This window comes from Astatotilapia calliptera, chromosome 8, assembly GCF_964374335.1.
Source record: "Astatotilapia calliptera chromosome 8, fAstCal68.1, whole genome shotgun sequence".
Classification (NCBI taxonomy): Eukaryota; Metazoa; Chordata; class Actinopteri; order Cichliformes; family Cichlidae; genus Astatotilapia; species Astatotilapia calliptera.
In genome coordinates, this window is record NC_137429.1 from 6,966,551 (window position 1) to 6,984,602 (window position 18,052).

The window sequence follows — 18,052 nt, forward strand, 5'->3', positions numbered from 1 at the left end:
TGATGCTTTTTATTGTTGATGATTAATTAAACACTGCTGGCTTCTGAGTAGGGGTAGACAGAAAATAACCAGTTTTCTTTAATGGGTTTCAATATACAAATATATTGAAAAACTTCAAAATTGCTGAAATACTATTATAGAAGGAAGATTTTCATGTCTTTAAACATTAAAACATCATCCTCTTATTACTCATATTTGTGGTGGTATTTGTGCAGTATTGTTTGCTTCCCTGACTGATATCGACGTCATCTAGGCAGCAAATCCTTCAGGACATAACTGTTGATAAACGCATGCTTTTGATCTCCGATCTTTAACATTGAGACCATGTTTGTGGTGACAGGGCACCCTGGACTGGGAGGATTTCCAGCAGCGTGTAGATAACTTGTCGGTCTTCCTTGTGAAGAGGAGGGATGGCACCAGGATGTTTGTTCACCCCTCCTTCAGAGAGTGGCTGATCTGGAGAGAAGAAGGGGAAAAAACAAAATTCCTGTGCGACCCTAGGTGAGAAGGGGCAGGCAGACATGAGAAAAGAGACTCTCCCCATCATGATTGCTGAAGATGATCGTAAGAAGGTTTAATAAAATCATAATAAAACAGAGGTTTATTAACCGGATTTTGGGGAACATGTGAACAGCTTATTGGATTTTTGGGGAGAAAGCTGTGAAGAATTCACAGGCAGTATTCTCATTATATTTAAAATTGCATCTATAGTGTCACATAATCAGAATCTTTAAATGCAAACGTCTCTGTTTACACTTTATTTTCCTGCATTATAATTATAAAACTCCACAGATAACAAAATGTTATGACCTGATGACTCAGTCTCAAGTATTGAAAGTGTTTTTCTGTCTCCACAGGAGTGGGCACACCCTTCTGGCCTTCTGGTTCTCTCGGCTGGAGAACAAGCTGAACAGGCAGCAGACGATTGAGCTGGGCCATCACATCCTCAAAGCACATATCTTCAAGGTATACTGTTGTTTGTCCTCACACTCGTCTATAGATACACACATACACGCCCCCACGCAGCTGTGGTCTAGCTCTGCAGTAATGAATATTTACACACTGTCTCTCTCTTTTCAAGGGTCTCAGCAAGAAAGTCGGAGTTTCCTCATCCATCTTGCAAGGCCTGTGGGTATCCTACAGCACAGAGGGTCTCTCAGCTGCTCTTTCTTCACTCCGAAACCTCTACACTCCAAACATCAAGGTACAGGTGCTAGCACGGCTGAGAGGAGGATATTCAAAAACACTCTGGATACTAAAAAATGAAAACTTCTCTGACTATGCTTCAAAGAGATCTGCCTCTCTCTGGACTGAGATGGTTTGAATACCCAAAGTCATAGTTTGCAGTGGTAGCTTTTCCTCATATTTCTTTATTTTTGTCTTTAATCCATTTGTTTAGGTGAGCCGGCTGCTGATGTTGGGCGGCGCCAATGTGAACTACCGTACAGAGGTGCTGAACAACGCCCCCATCCTCTGTGTCCACTCCCATTTGGGCTACATGGACATGGTGGCTTTGCTGCTTGAGTTTGGCGCTTCTGTTGACGCACAGTCTGAAAGCGGCCTCACGCCGCTGGGCTACGCTGCTGCTGGCGGGCATATGACAATTGTGACTGCACTCTGCCGCAGGAGAGCGAAGGTTTGTGAACGGAAATGGCAAGGGGAAAAACTGGCCTGATTTCCATGTAACATGTTTTTGATCAAATCTATATCCTGCTACCAGGTGGACCACTTGGATAAGAATGGTCAGTGCGCGCTGGTTCACGCAGCCCTCAGGGGCCACATGGAGGTTGTGAAATATCTTATCCAGTGTGACTGGAGTATGGGGTCGCAACAGCAGTCACCGCAGACTCAACAACAGTCGACCTTCACCAAGAGTCACGCAGTCCAGCAGGCTCTTATCGCTGCAGCCAGTATGGGATACACAGAGGTACAGCAGGGACACATGAATGGGGACGAATTTGGGTTATTATGCCACATAAATGGTTCTTCAAATCTTAACGTGATGATTAAAACCTGGGTACTCAAGCCTAGTCACCTACAGACAGATTTAGACTTGCAATCAATGCATGATTTAGATTTCTGCAGGAAATCTACGTCCTAACTCATGATGTAACTGAATGTAACCCTTCTGAACCCAATGCTGCAACCTTCCATGCTATTCAAGTTGTTGCGGACTGCATTGACCCGACATGTGGTTACATGTCTCGGTATGTGTACGCCAGGTTACGTGGAAAGTTGCGGTTAAAAGGTTTCGTTATGTTGGAAGTTACAGTGTAGGTTTCCTGCATAAGTCTAAACCATGCATAAATCAGGGAAACAAACAGAGGGAAAAGCTTAAAGCTGAGATGGTTTACATGAGAATCGTACTTAAGGAAAACAGGAATCTCAAACTACATGTTTTTGTTATTTAACTTCTTTAATTAAGTACTTTATTTGTATTTTTTTTTTTTTTCATTTTTGAAAACAAGCGTTAACACATTTTTATTATTTTATTATCAGAGTGTCCTCCAGGACATTGTGAAATGTAATAATAAATATCTTTGAAACACTTTTAATAAGTTATACTTGACAGTCAGTTGTTGACTATATACAGACACTGATCAAACTTTTAGCCTGCTGCATTAAATTATAATGCATATGGAACTTTGATGTTCTGGAGCCTAACTGGACCGCCTTAAATTTTAATTGAATACCACTGCTGTTCAGTTCCTTTGAGCTTATTTCTATTATTGACTATTTTCATTTTGTTGAGTCTCTGTATTAAGTTGTAATAAAAAAAAAGTGACATAAAATGCTAGAAGTACTTGTTATTGCACCATTTTTGTGGCTTCATGTACAGCATTCACACCAATGGTGGTGGTAAATCAGATTTAGTAACCTTGTAAAAGAAGCAATAACTATAGAATTTCTCATTGAGGCTTGTTCTGCTGTGTAAGCCATCTGTTAAAGATGCTCTCTGTAGTCATCACTTGTTGGGGGAAGAAAAGGAAGGTTACATTAACTTTTACACATTTGAAGTCACTTAGAAATGCCACTATTTTTTAAAGTAAGGCTATTAGCATTATATTAATCAGAAATGTTGTAAATGGTGAACAATGCAGTCACTCATTGCTATTCATTCATTCATTCATTTGCTTTTTGATACACTAGCCACAGATATACTTTTTCAAACATCACTCCTGTTTTTTGTTTGTTTTTCAACCCCATTGACAGTTTTATGGTGTTAAAATTCCAGCTGATCATGTTAGCTCAGCTCAAAATTCAGATTTCAGAGTACAAGTTCAGTTTTTATAGGTTTGCTGTCCCCTTAGGAATAATTTTCTTCTGGGACTTTGTTTTCACACAATAGGATGTGCTACTCCCTTCCCAAACCACCACAAAGTTAATCAAGCTGCCAGCTGAGGCCTGTTAGGAGTTTATTTCTCAGATTGTGATGTTCCTATCCTCTCGCTCAGTTATGCAGCGATGTCTTCCACTTCTTTCTGTTTTGGGAGGGGAGTAGTACAGACCGCTGTATGAGAACTGAAATGCGGTTCATTTCTGAGAACTTAATTAGATTCAGAATAAAGAGGCTTTTGGTCTTTTTAAGAGGGACAAGAAAATGATGCTCTGAATACTCAACTGTCCAAATGTGCCTATTTAATCAGCAGAACAGTTTTCATATTTAAAACTGGATAATTGGATAAACATACAATAGGTTACACAATGTGTCACTGAAACATGGGCGTGATGATTGCTGATAATTGGCCTATCTGGTATGTTTGTGTGTAACTACCAGCTGTTAATCACACGTACCTGCTGTAGGGTTTGGAGAAAAAGCACTTTGGACATTTTTAAATATATGAATTATATGAAGTTAAGCTGGATGGTAAATGTAATGCGATTCCTAATGTCAGCTCACTGTAATATAAATATATTCTGCAGTTGACTGGCAGAGATCTGGTTGTCAGCACTGTTGCTGATGACTTGTGTACAATCCGGTCTCTCAGATCAGATTACAACAGATTTAAAGGGTAGTAGATTTCGCTCTGTAAGAGGAAACTTGGACATTAATCAGTGCCATCTTGAATCTTATTCCCCATCAGATCGTGTCTTACCTGCTGGACCTGCCAGAGAAAGATGAAGAGGAGGTGGAGCGGGCTCAGATCAATAACTTTGACACTCTGTGGGGAGAGACAGGTGGGAATCCATACTGTAACTGAGCATTATGCATCTAAAACCACCAGTTCAGAATAACAGATGACTGTGAATGCTCATGTTAAATCCCCTGTGCAAATGCAAAGATGTATCATCGTTTTTTCCCCATAAAGTTCAGACTGATGGAGTTTCTGTGAGAGGGTTTTTCACTGCGAGGCAGAGCGCTGCAGTGCGGATGTGGGAGATGTTTCTTGTGTGTCTGCTGCTGGCTGCTGCTGCGTCAGACGCTGATGACAGTGCAGTGGTGTCATTGGAGCATAGACAGGGCTGGGCCCACACAGGGGAGAGGAGGGGGGCTTTGACTGAGCTCTAGGGTGCTTAGAAATGACTAGTCTGATTGCAGGATGTTGAGAAATGTAATGTATCATTATAACCTAGAGCTATAAAACCTCATTGCAATCTTTAGTGCCCCTGCTACAGTTTTGGAACGACTGTCTTCTCACTGTTGAAGAGGGGGAGTCATTCAGCTCTGCTTTCATTGTTTATAAGGGTTCAAAAGGGTAACAGCTGTTCTGGCACATGATTTCCAATCCCAGTGTTACTAGATAGGTCAAGTGGAAGTATGTTAACAGCCTGAGGGAGACTATGCATATTGACACTTAGAGTTTATGATATACCTAAATGTTTCTCCAGCAAAGAACAAGTAGGTTGAAGCTGGGCTCACACTACCAGGTCTGCTGCCGCTCTGATTCAGTCTGCTGAAATGATTTCAATTACATCTCTCCTCTCCTCGTCACTTAAAGTACCTGCGTCTTATGTACATTAAAGCAATAATCAAGTCAGTATGTGTAAGTGTAATCTCTATGAACCTAAAGCTCGAGCTTCATACTGGTCTAAACTCTCTTTCTCACAGAGAGAGGATATCCTTAATATGGTCATCGGGCTCAGCAGTCTCTCAAGTCTGTTATTCAAATTAGAATAAAGTGAAAGGGAAAGGCGTTCAAATGGCTTACTTCAGACAGAGGATGAATTAGGGGCTCAAGTCCCAGCATGAGATTAATAAGGATTCTTTTGACTTACTAAAAAACGAAGATATGCAATTATGCAAAAAAGTATGGAGTTGGAAATGAGCAGATGATAATATGCTAATTTTGTGCTCCTAACTAGCCATAACATCACACGGTTGTGTATCTGTGCATTCAGCTCTAACTGCAGCCTCTGGTCGTGGGAAGCTGGAGGTTTGCCGTCTGTTACTGGAGCAGGGTGCAGCTGTGGCTCAGCCCAACAGGCGAGGCATCGTCCCACTGTTCAGCGCCGTCCGGCAGGGACACTGGCAGGTCAGTGGCCACCTGATCCTATTTGCTAAATGAATATATTTTGCTTTGAAAACTTGCAAAAAAATGAAAAATTTGGATGCATCTCATTAGGCTTTGGGAAAAGCTTAATTTTCCCTGCTGTTGCCTAATCTAACTGTCAGAGTAATAGTTTTAAAAATGAATTTCTAGCTGCAGTTTTCGTGTTAACTTATCTCTTTGATGTTGCATTGGGTGTTGCAGATTGTGGACCTTTTACTTACACATGGAGCAGATGTGAACCTGGCTGACAAGCAGGGTCGTACGCCTCTGATGATGGCCGCCTCAGAAGGACACCTGGGAACTGTTGAGTTTTTACTAGCTCAAGGTGAATAAAGAAAAGAACTTGAAAGCAAATTGAAACTCAGTCAGGTCAATGTATTTAGCTAAAAAAATACTTCTGTCACAGCAGGAAACCGATACAACATTGTAATTGTTGTTGGGAAGTGTTTGTGCACATCTCTCAACAGATCTTCTGAACTCAAATAGTGAAGGGAAGAAATATGTGTCGGTATTTGCCTGATGGTCATGCTAGCACTGCTAAATGTTTCTGTATTTGGACTGGGTGCAAACACAAAGTTGTATATCAAAGTCAGACATGATGGATGGCAGGAGAATCAGATTTGACAGGTCACAGGAGCCAGCGAAGGATAAAAGAAAATCCCCTTAAAATGGAAAAGATTTAAAGCAAATATATTTGCCTCAAATTGATTTGAGATTACAACACAAGAATACTGACTGCACTAATAAAACTGAACCTAATTACGGTTTTCAAATTATGTTTACTGTAATTGGATCCAAATGAAATCAATGGCAAATTTACAAAATCAATCAAAAGTAATACAGCAGTTAGTTATTAAAAAAACATAGACGCACAAATACAAACCAGCCAACCACAGATGGAGATTACTCTGAGATGGAGTACAAAAATACGCTTGGCTGCGTCTCACTGTTCCTTGTATTGTTTCCCGTCCCAGGAGCCTCCCTGTCATTGATGGATAAGGAGGGTCTAACTGCTCTGAGCTGGGCGTGTCTGAAAGGCCATTTACCTGTTGTCCGCTGCCTGGTGGAGAGCGGAGCCGCCACTGACCACGCGGACAAGAACGGACGCACGCCCCTCGACCTGGCTGCCTTCTACGGCGACTCTGAAGTGGTATGTAGCTAATGTGGAAACCAAAGGAATGCATATACGACACCCATACGTAGCTCGTATGTGTCTGAGCAGGTTTTTATATTGCTGACATTGATTTAGCAAATTTGTAACTAGCTTAGCTATTTCTATGGTAAGCTATAGAGTAGTATGATTTCTTTTTTATAGACAGAGGTGTCAAACATAAGGCCAAGGGGCCAGAATGGGCCTGGCAAAGACCCTAATCCGGCCTCACTGGGCATATTTCAAACATTTTAAGGAAAGCACCAAATTTTGACTTTTAAGTATATTTTCACAAGTTCTACAACATTACCTTTACTGATAAAGACCTCCCAAATGGTCATACATAATAATAATAATAATAACTATCAGCAATTTGACCTACAGTACCTCGTCTTGCTGGATCAGACCACACCAGCCTTCACTTCTCACGTGCATCAGAGACTCCTTGGCCAACCATGGCCCCCGTTGCTGGTTCATCACTGTTCCTTTGTTGGCGTAATGTACAAGAGAGGCTTTGGAATCCTGGATGATATGTCTCTCTGTCCTTCTCTTTTTCGCTCATTCATTCCATTTTCTTTGTCTCTCCAGGTCCAGTTCTTGGTGGACCATGGGGCCATGATAGAGCACGTAGACTACAGCGGGATGCGTCCTCTGGACAGAGCAGTGGGCTGCAGAAACACGTCCGTGGTAGTCGCCCTGCTAAAGAAAGGAGCCAAGATAGGTAAGAGCAAGTTGACAGAATTAAAGAACCTATTATTTAGCAAACAGACGTGGGACTCTTAAGTGCAGCACCTTTGTTCTGTAGCACCACATAACAGCATTATTTGCCTGCTGTGAAATAAGATACAATTGGAGATTGTATTTTGGCTGAAAAGGTCATGCATCGGCGTTTAAGCATGAGCTGCATGAAAGACTATAAAAGGAGAATTCACAAGATGATTGTGTACACACTTCCTGCTGGTCATTATAGAGCACTGTAGTACTCCAGTGTAATAAGCCATGGATTCAGGTTTGTGTCTCCATGTAGCATAAACAACTTCCTGCTACTGTATGCCATCCCACCCCCCTGGTGCTGCTTCTCCACAGCTATTTATGGCTCTGATGTGTTTCTTTTTATTGTACTACTGTTGCTGTTGTGTTGTTTTGCTTTCTCTCTCTCTGTCATGTTCTCTCAGCGCCTCTGTTTGTCTCTATCGCTCACGCTATCTCCCTGTTTCTCTCACAATCACGTCCCCTCTCTCGATTCCTCTGCGGTTGCTCAGAGACAGGTTGTTATTAGCGCTTGTGGTGGTTTCTTTTTGGTTTTTTTTGTATCTTTTTGCTGAGGCACTTATCTCCGCTTCTCACTGCTGCTTGTATTCCTTTTCTCACTTCTCTTCCTCCTCCACCATCATCACCTCTCTTCTCTTTCACCCTCCTGCTGTTTCTATCTCTTTCTTTCCTCTCATTCCTACGCACTCCCACACCCCTGTTTCCCTGCAATCCTGCCCTCCCCTTCCTACTTACACTCCATTCCTTGCTCATGACCTCCCTCCTCTTCCCCTCTTACTCCTATCCCCCCGCCTCTCTCTCCGGCCCCAGGATGTCAGACGCTGCCCAGTCGGCCCCGAGGTAAAGCCAAGGCTGTCGACTTCTCACCCTACCAGGCATTTTGACAGCTCTATCTCCTCTCTCTGTGTTGTCTGTGTCGTCCTAAGTGTCGGCAGGCGAGCTTAGCTACCAAAAACCTTCCCAAACTGACAAATAATAACATGCAAAGGTATTAGCACTGACAGAGACGCAGTCGGGATTGCCTAGAGGTAGATGCCAACGTTGAAGTGGTTAATGACAGCATGCCCAGCCTCCAGCCTGTGACGTCGTATCAAGGTGTTGACCCTCCATCCCACAGATGCATGACGGAAGCCCACAGTAACTCTTGCGTGGTAGTGATTTAGCGTCACTGCATGTATTTGTAATACCTCTGTGCCACCGCCACCACAGACTGCAGTGATAAACCATCCTCCAGACGTTTTGTCAGTGTCAGCTAGGCCAGGCAGCAGCATTCCCACCCTCACCACCAGTTCAGGGGACAGCTCACGCCTGCAGAGCCCCGTTTTATCCCTCCTGCTTGCCTCTTTTGTTTTTCCCGTAACTGCCCCTCTGTCTCCTTGTGCTAAATCCTCCTCCTTTTCATCTCTGTGGTGTGTGCACATGTGTCAAGGATTGCTGTTGCGCAGATACAACAAAGACCGTTTCAGTCAAGGGATTGTGTTTGATTTCTCAATCATTTTTTTCCCCTGTTAGTTTTTTTTTTCCCCGTTTGATTTTCTTGCTTTTTAATCACGTCTGTGAATTACTGTACACCTGCACTTCTTAACAAGACAGAAACTGTGTATTAGTAGAAAGTCATGACAGTATGCTTTGATTTAATTTCTCTGTATACACATCTACACTAGGTTGCCTGGGCCAAAACATATTTGCAGATATTATATAATTAATTGTTAAAAAAACAAAATAAAAAGCCACTTTTCACAACAATGACAATGCTAATTTTTGTACGACAAATAAGCACTTTTAAAAAATTATTGGCAAATGGCATTTGACCCAGGCATGATGTCACGATGGTGACAGTGCTCTCGAGATGTCAGGATAGTTTTTTATTTATTTTTTCGTAATCTTTCCTCTGCAGTGGATTGCCTGTCTTTTCTCTTCCATTCCTCCATTTTGACTGTTGTCCTCATTCCTGTTATTATTGTTGTGTGTACTGTGACTCCCAGTCGCTCCTCTCCTCTTTCTCCTCCTGCTCCTTCTCTCTGCTTATTACTGCGTGTCTTTCTTTCATCTGCTCCCCCCTTTGTCACACAGGTCCAGCCACGTGGGCTATGGCCACCTCCAAACCCGACATCATGAACATCTTACTCAGCAAACTCATCGAGGAAGGAGACAGTTTCTACAAGGTCAGAGAACAGGCTGTGCACTCAGCAGCTCAGATTTCATACTGTGAATGAAAGATGGGTTATGGATATCCTTTATATGCAAGTTTAAAGATGCCTTTTTGGTAAAGTCATAAACTCCCATTGAAAAATTCTGATCTTTGTGTCGCATATCTGGCTATAAATCATATCCATATTAGAATATTCATAAAGCCAAAGACATTATTTAAATAAGATCTCAGTAGTGTTTGTCCACAAATGAATTTATATGGCTAATTAGATATTTTGCAATTTATCCATCTAGATTGTTTTGGTGCACGTTGCCCAATTTTGGAAGCTAGTACATGCCTATCCCCCATCTTTGTGAACACGAGAATGAAATGACGTAGGAGTTTCAAAGGAATACTATAGATACATCTTCTCAAACATCATAGGTGTGTTTGACTGTCTGTGACCTTGACTTGAGTGTCAAGGTCACAGAGTTTTCTGAAAATACTGTGAACGCGATAACTTGAGAAAGACGCCATCTTGGATTTTCAAATTAATATCATAGATCCATCTGCTTGGAGGGTGAGGGGTAGCCCACCAGTATTTTCTAATGTGTTATAGGTGCTTAAACGGTACAAATGGACTATTTTAGCCTGTGATGTAGTCGCTAGAGAATATTATGGTGCAAAAATATATTGGGCATAAGTTTTGTGGATATAAAATACATATCATTGGGAAATTAAAATCACACTATGTTCTTATAAGGTGTTACAAGTGGGTATTTTAAACCTCTTTTTAGGTGGTTGGGAAAAATGATGACATCATAATATCTGGTTTAGAATAGAAGATGAAGTGCCTACGTGCTCTTTATGGTTCTTCAACTCCTGATCATGTCGGGGAAAATTTGCATTGGCTATTTGCTGTAATGATCTTTTCTTTCACTTAAAATAAATGGAATTAAAGAGGACCCAGCTTACGGTGCTAAAAGTGGAAACAATGCTAAAAAAATAACTTAGCAGAAATGTCTCTTTCCAGAAATCAGTTTCTCAAAATAAATCGAGAGCAGTTTTGTTTGGGGAAACCGCTCAGATGCTTGACTGTAATGCCGGCTAGCTGCATGCTTCTTCTGGCTGGTCATTGTAGTTTATTAAAAAGAAAATAGCTCCTACATAAAACAGCTTACACCAAAATGTATTAGACGATTTGACTTGGTGCAATTTATTTATTTGTTGTTTGGTTTCTGGAAAGAAACTAAATGTATTTTAAGAAGGTAGAAATCTTCTATTCTGTCTATTCTACAAAACTTGGCAATTCACAACAAAACCATCCAGATGGATGAATAGCACTGCAACAGTACTTGGAAAAAATGATTTTGGAATTTGGGTGCAGTGATTAGTCCAGCTGGCTCCGTACAAGAAAGTTCCTGATTCAAAATAACTGATTGTAATCATGTATTGGGTGGAAAATAAATGGTTACCAGCTGAAACATCAAATATCTGAAGAATATGAAGTTTTCATGTTATCCTGTGTGGGTACTTCTTTGCACAGTCCAAATACATGCTTGGTAGGTTAATTAGTGAACTTGAAAGTAAATTAAAACAAAATATAATTTTACATTAAATAAAAAAGTTTTAAACTTAATTAAAATAAAACATGTCTTAAATTAAAATAAGTAAACTGTAATGTTTATTGCTGCCAAAAAACAAGTTAAACACATTTGGACAGTGAAGGAATGTCAGGATTCTTGCTCAGAAAAAGGAGCTGATCAACATGCTCTGAAGTCAGTTCCAGTCCACAAAAACTTTTTTTGTAACAAAATATCGATTTCTGCTGTCCCTGTATCGATACATTATTAGCAAACAAAATATCGCGATACTACACAGTATCGATTTTTTCCCCCACCCCTAATATATATGTGTGTATGTGTGTGTGTGTGTGTGTGTGTGTGTGTATACAGTGGGGCAAAAAAGTATTTAGTCAGCCACCGATTGTGCAAGTTCCCCCACTTAAAATGATGACAGAGGTCAGTAATTTGCACCAGAGGTACACTTCAACTGTGAGAGACAGAATGTGAAAAAATAATCCATGAATCCACATGGTAGGATTTGTAAAGAATTTATTCATAAATCAGGGTGGAAAATAAGTATTTGGTCAATAACAAAAATACAACTCAATACTTTGTAACATAACCTTTGTTGGCAATAACAGAGGTCAAACGTTTACTATAGGTCTTTACCAGGTTTGCACACACAGTAGCTGGTATTTTGGCCCATTCCTCCACGCAGATCTTCTCGAGAGCAGTGATGTTTTGGGGCTGTCGCCGAGCAACACGGACTTTCAACTCCCGCCACAGATTTTCTATGGGGTTGAGTTCTGGAGACTGGCTAGGCCACTCCAGGACTTTCAAATGCTTCTTACGGAGCCACTCCTTTGTTGCCCGGGCGGTGTGTTTTGGATCATTGTCATGTTGGAAGACCCAGCCTCGTTTCATCTTCAAAGTTCTCACTGATGGAAGGAGGTTTTGGCTCAAAATCTCACGATACATGGCCCCATTCATTCTGTCCTTAACACGGATCAGTCGTCCTGTCCCCTTGGCAGAAAAACAGCCCCATAGCATGATGTTTCCACCCCCATGCTTCACAGTAGGTATGGTGTTCTTGGGATGCAACTCAGTATTCTTCTTCCTCCAAACACGACGAGTTGAGTTTATACCAAAAAGTTCTACTTTGGTTTCATCTGACCACATGACATTCTCCCAATCCTCTGCTGTATCATCCATGTGCTCTCTGGCAAACTTCAGACGGGCCTGGACATGCACTGGCTTCAGCAGCGGAACACGTCTGGCACTGCGGGATTTGATTCCCTGCCGTTGTAGTGTGTTACTGATGGTGACCTTTGTTACTTTGGTCCCAGCTCTCTGCAGCTCATTCACCAGGTCCCCCCGTGTGGTTCTGGGATCTTTGCCCACCGTTCTCATGATCACTCTGACCCCACGGGATGAGATCTTGCGTGGAGCCCCAGATCGAGGGAGATTATCAGTGGTCTTGTATGTCTTCCATTTTCTGATGATTGCTCCCACAGTTGATTTTTTCACACCAAGCTGCTTGCCTATTGTAGATTCACTCTTCCCAGTCTGGTGCAGGTCTACAATACTTTTCCTGGTGTCCTTCGAAAGCTCTTTGGTCTTGGCCATGGCGGAGTTTGGAGTCTGACTGTTTGAGGCTGTGGACAGGTGTCTTTTATACAGATGATGAGTTCAAACAGGTGCCATTCATACAGGTAACGAGTGGGGGACAGAAAAGCTTCTTACAGAAGACGTTACAGGTCTGTGAGAGCCAGAGATTTTCCTTGTTTGAGGTGACCAAATACTTATTTTCCACCCTGATTTACGAATAAATTCTTTACAAATCCTACCATGTGAATTCATGGATTTTTTTTTCACATTCTGTCTCTCACAGTTGAAGTGTACCTCTGGTGCAAATTACTGACCTCTGTCATCATTTTAAGTGGGGGAACTTGCACAATCGGTGGCTGACTAAATACTTTTTTGCCCCACTGTATATATCATAAATGAAGGATAAGCCAGATGTATCTTTTTGTATTTGTCCAACAGAAGGGGAAGGTGAAGGAGGCTGCACAGCGTTATCAGTACGCTCTCAAAAAGTTTCCACGCGAAGGCTTCAGCGAGGACCTTAAGACATTCAGGGAACTCAAAGTATCGCTCTTCCTCAACCTGTCCCGATGTCGAAGGAAAATGAACGTAAGTCAGCAGAAAAGCAGCAACAGTGAAAAACACTAAATTGTTAAAACTGAAGGATGTTACTAAAGCCTTTGATGGTTAATGATACTATTGGCCACATGTCAATTTCTCTCACTGTTCTGTAGTGTTCATTATTCTTCTCCTGTGCTTAATCTCTCCAGGACTTTGGGATGGCTGAGGAATTTGCTACTAAAGCGCTCGAACTGAAACCAAAATCTTATGAGGCATACTACGCCAGGGCACGCGCCAAGCGTAGCAGCAGGTACACTCCTTTTTATCCTTGTACAGATCAGAAGAATGCTTTCCTTTTTCCTTACCCCTTTCTCCGTGGTCTTCCTTTTTAAAGGATCTCTATATTCCTCCCCCAGATTTTACAGTTTTGCGTAATTTACTTTATTTATTTTATTTATTTTCTATTATTTTAGACAATTTCCTGAAGCCTTAGAGGACCTGAATGAAGCCATAAAGCAGTGCCCCAATAACAGAGAAATCCAGCGGCTGCTCCAGAGGGTGGAAGAGGAATGCCACCAACTTAACCAGGAGGAGCACCAGCAGCAGGACCTGGAGCTGGAGCCTCCTCCCTCACCCCCTCCTACACCTCCCCCAGAAGAGGAGGAGTCCCTGTCTCTGTCCATGCCTCTCCCCCCTCCACCAGAGCCCCGTCTGGAAGACATGGAGCCCGTACAGGACTTGTTTGAGGATGAGGACTACCTGGAGCAGGAGCTGGAAGCTATGTCGATGGGTCTGCCCCCACCTGAGTCCCTCTCAAATCCCTCCAGCCTTCCTATAATTCAGAGTCCACCCCTCTCCCCCACACATCCAGATCAGATTTACTTGGCTGGAGGCTCACCCATGGGCCAGCCCTATGAATACCACCCCACCTCTTCCTCCATGTCCTCCCCAACTCGGGGCTCCTACCAGCCCACGTCACCCTCCCTCTCTCCAACACATCAGAACTCCCATTACAGACACAGTCCCCCTCACACCTCCCCAGTACACCAGCCATCCTACCGCTTCAGCCCACCTCCTATGGGTACCGGGGGTCAGGGGATGGATCACCAGAGCCCACCGCCTTCCCCTTTACGTCGGGCTGCTCAGTATAGAGCCAGTCCACCGTTAGAAAGTGTTTGTCTGTACAGGTCTCAGTCTGGGTCACCTGTGCGCTATCAGACAGAGCAGCTTCCTGGAAGACCCAAATCTCCCCTCTCCAAGATGAGCAGCCAACGTTCTTTCCAGCTGAGTTCGCAGCCCTCTTTATCCTCACAACACCACCAAGCCCAAGGCCTCCGTCTGCAGCCTTCCATAGCCCAAATAGTCCGCACAAACCAGCCCAGCAACGTAATGGGAAATAGTAGTTATGGTGGCCAGATGGGCCACTCCATGGGTGGTCGCTATCAAGGGGGTTCAGTGGATGTAGAGAGCCGCTTGGTGTACCAACCCTCACTGGATGGACGGTCAATGTCCCAAGTCCAGGCCAGCCTCAGTTCTGGGGCCCTCTGTCAGCACGGCGGCCGAGGAGGGGTTATGGAGTCGAGCCTGTTGAAGGATGAGCTACCCCAGCGCCCCTCCTCTGCCTACCGCGCCAGCAGTGGGGGCCCAGGGGGCATCCGTTACAGCCAGACACCTCAGATAAGCCGCAGCCAGTCAGCCGCCTACTACCCAGTCTCTGAACACGTTCTTGAGCGTGCCAATGCTATGCCCCCCTGCCAGCTGGGCTCTCCCGAGATCCCCCATATGGTTAGACGCCCTGTGAGTGCCAATACTACTGAAATGAAGCAGCATGTGCCCACCCCTAGGCCTCTCATCCATTCTCAGAGTGTAGGCCTTCGATTCTCACCTTCCAGCAACAACATCTCAACTGGATCCACCTCGAATTTAGCCCCGGGTTTCAGGCCTTCCTCTTCCATTCAGCAGATGGAGATTCCCTTACAAGCCACATACGAGCGCACCTGTGATGACATCTCTCCCATTTCTCCCTCCCAGGGTGGTGGGGGGTTGTATCAGGGAGAGACCACTCGCTCCCGCAATACGCCTTTTATGGGGATCATAGACAAGACGGCTCGGACTCAGCAGTACCTGCATCAGCCCTCACGGTCCAGGGCAATGACATCTATGGACTCTGCCATCAGCCCCACCTCCCCCGGTCAGCTGGTCCAGCAAGGTTCCACCTACAGTCCCCCCGCCTCACTGGGTAATATCGCCTACTACAACAAGACCAACAACGCCCAAAACGGACACCTGTTAGAAGAGGATTACTACTCCCAGACTCAGCCCCCCTCTCTGGGAAAGCTGGCCAATGGCTCCCGTGGCAGTGGGGACATCCTGGAACGGGTCAGCCAGGTGCCCACCTACCCAGACGTGAAGGTGGCGAGGACTCTGCCCGTGGCACAGGCCTACCAGGACAACATGTACCGACAGCTCTCGCGTGACTCCCGGACCCAAGGCCCCACCTCCCCCATCAAACCAAAGAGACCATTTGTGGAGTCGAATGTGTGATGGCCTGTCTGTGATTGGATGGTTGGACTGGGCTTGTTAGTGGAACTGAGAGAGTAAAAAATATTTAGCTCGACAGAAGATGTGATGGGGTGTGTGTGTGTCATGGACGAACTCATCTCAACGAACTCACTAGAGAAAGAAAACCACAAAGCCAACAAACACACTTTAGGGTATTAGACATTATCTTATATGAAAAACATAACGATGAGAAGTGATTCTTTCAATATCATAATCTGCAAACAGGTAGGATAACAGGAGGATCGCAAGTTCTAATCTAAATCAGAGACCAGTTCACTTCCGACACGTGGCACATTGTCCCCACGTGTGACCACATCAGGTGGGACTCCAAGAGTGAAAGTACTACCCATCGGACTCTACTTGTGGACTCTGTATCCATCTTCTGTTCTTTCAAAGTGTGCTCTTAACCAAGGTTGCTAGTAGGCTCTATTCTATGTAATACAATATTATATGTTCAATACTGTACATTGCTCAGAAAATACAAATGGCTCAACAACTCAGTACTTAGAGAAAAATGACAATATTTATAATTAAGTTATATATTGTACATAAAAAGAAAACAAAACATAGTTTGCATTTTGAATTTTATTCTGTTAACCCTGCCTCTGTGTCACACTGCAAGTCATACGGATGTGGAAAACCGACCGGTGGACAAGGGACACAGACAAACTTTGACTGATGAAGTTACCTCTGTTGTGTCAAAATAAAAAGAATTTTGCTATAATATAATGCAAGCGAATGTGTCAACCTGCAGATTATTTTTTGATAGATTAGTTAGAAAATGATAAAGTTATCATTCCCACTTCCCCAGCAACATCTTCACAACATATTTTGCTCTATCAGCAAACCAAAAGAGTTTAAGGAGAAAGCAGAAGAGCAATAAATCTTCACCCTCTTTTAAATGATATCAGTCGATAATCACAGTAATTAAATATGTATTGTCTGTCAGGCAATAATAGCAAATTATTTTGGCTGCAACTTGTCTTTCACTCAGTTGGGTGCTTTTATCAAATGGCAGAAAAATCAAAATCAAAGTTTGCCTCTGTCCCTCCTCCGTGTGAGCGATGGTGGAAAGTACTCAGCGACTAAAAGCAAGCAAATGCATACACAACCACTGTTACCAACCTTTCCCTTTCTTCTGCATTGTTTTTATGATTTCTTTTAAATCATAATGCATTTTTATTCAGTCACTTCTGCACTAAAATGCCTGACAAGGTCTTAACTAATGGTGCACTTTATGTATTTTACTTACTTTGTTGTTACGATTGTTACATTAGGAGTAAGTGAAAGTGGGCGTGTGATCCGTCAGATCGCTGATCAGTGCTAACCAGACTACGACAGACACTTATTATGTGAATTGCAATGCAGTGGTGAGTGACAATGTTCAGAATCTGGGATGATATATAAACTTTCTAGCACAAGAGGTATGTATTGGCTCAGATATTTCACTCTGTCCAGTTCAGGTTTGTTAGATAGTTTGTCTGTTTAGAGAGGCAAATCATACTTAAGTAACTCCACCTCATAAAAATATATTCCTCTAACTCTAAATCACTGGTTTTGACACCATGTCCACTGGCACACGTCTTCTAAATAAATCGAACCTACTGCAACAACAAAAGCCTGAGATTTCAGTATCCAGGAGCTCTGTAATTTGGAGTTTGAGTCATAGAGATGATGAATAATGAAAATATTGAAGTAATTTATATATGTGGGAATGATTATAGACTATTTGTCTGTAACATTTTATTTTGGATGTCTGATAAAGAATAAATGGAGACAGTTGTCCTCAGTTTCACCTGCTACTGGAGAGAAGCCCTACTTAACTTTACAGAAATGAAGGTATAAACTGTATTATACTTAATTTAAACAGGACTTTTTAAGTTGAGGTTATTTGAGGGTGTATGGTTTCAAGCTATCTGTGTATATTAGTTCGCTGTAAATAGTCTGATGCATGTTCTATTCTTTCCATGACCTCAAGCAGAAACATGTATAGCAGTGTCTCTGGTGTGTGTGTGGTACAACGTTTGGATTAAGATGAGGAGACTGCTATCCCCCGAACTTATCCTTGTCATTTTCCCTCAACCACGCCAGACAAAAAAGTTCTTTTTATTTTATTTTAACATATTTGCTTGCTGAGCAGAGTTCTCTTGTCTGTAAATGTGAGCTTTCAGATCGCTGTGAAGTTTAATTAAAAACAATAAAAAAGAATGTGTTTTTATCTCATGATAACTGATTG

The 18,052-nt window shown here is 42.8% G+C and overlaps 1 protein-coding gene across 11 annotated transcripts in view; it reads left to right on the forward strand.

Annotated features, from left to right (window-relative positions):
• Window positions 1–18,045, forward strand: part of tanc2b (tetratricopeptide repeat, ankyrin repeat and coiled-coil containing 2b) — a 167,750-nt gene extending 149,705 nt beyond the window's left edge. For 9 of the 11 annotated variants that reach the window (XM_026178198.2, XM_026178201.2, XM_080305387.1 and 6 more), the window contains 15 exons: window positions 341–501; window positions 858–966; window positions 1,082–1,204; window positions 1,400–1,636; window positions 1,721–1,927; window positions 4,086–4,179; window positions 5,341–5,474; window positions 5,694–5,817; window positions 6,467–6,642; window positions 7,231–7,363; window positions 8,224–8,253; window positions 9,487–9,578; window positions 13,156–13,302; window positions 13,464–13,564; window positions 13,728–18,045. In XM_026178198.2, the coding sequence (XP_026033983.1) occupies window positions 341–501; window positions 858–966; window positions 1,082–1,204; window positions 1,400–1,636; window positions 1,721–1,927; window positions 4,086–4,179; window positions 5,341–5,474; window positions 5,694–5,817; window positions 6,467–6,642; window positions 7,231–7,363; window positions 8,224–8,253; window positions 9,487–9,578; window positions 13,156–13,302; window positions 13,464–13,564; window positions 13,728–15,798 (3,939 nt within the window). In that variant the 3' untranslated portion in view covers window positions 15,799–18,045. The remainder of the gene's footprint in view (window positions 1–340; window positions 502–857; window positions 967–1,081; window positions 1,205–1,399; window positions 1,637–1,720; window positions 1,928–4,085; window positions 4,180–5,340; window positions 5,475–5,693; window positions 5,818–6,466; window positions 6,643–7,230; window positions 7,364–8,223; window positions 8,254–9,486; window positions 9,579–13,155; window positions 13,303–13,463; window positions 13,565–13,727) is intronic. The other 2 variants (XM_026178200.2, XM_026178202.2) reach the window with 1 other exon arrangement.
• The last annotated feature ends 7 nt before the right edge of the window (window positions 18,046–18,052 follow it).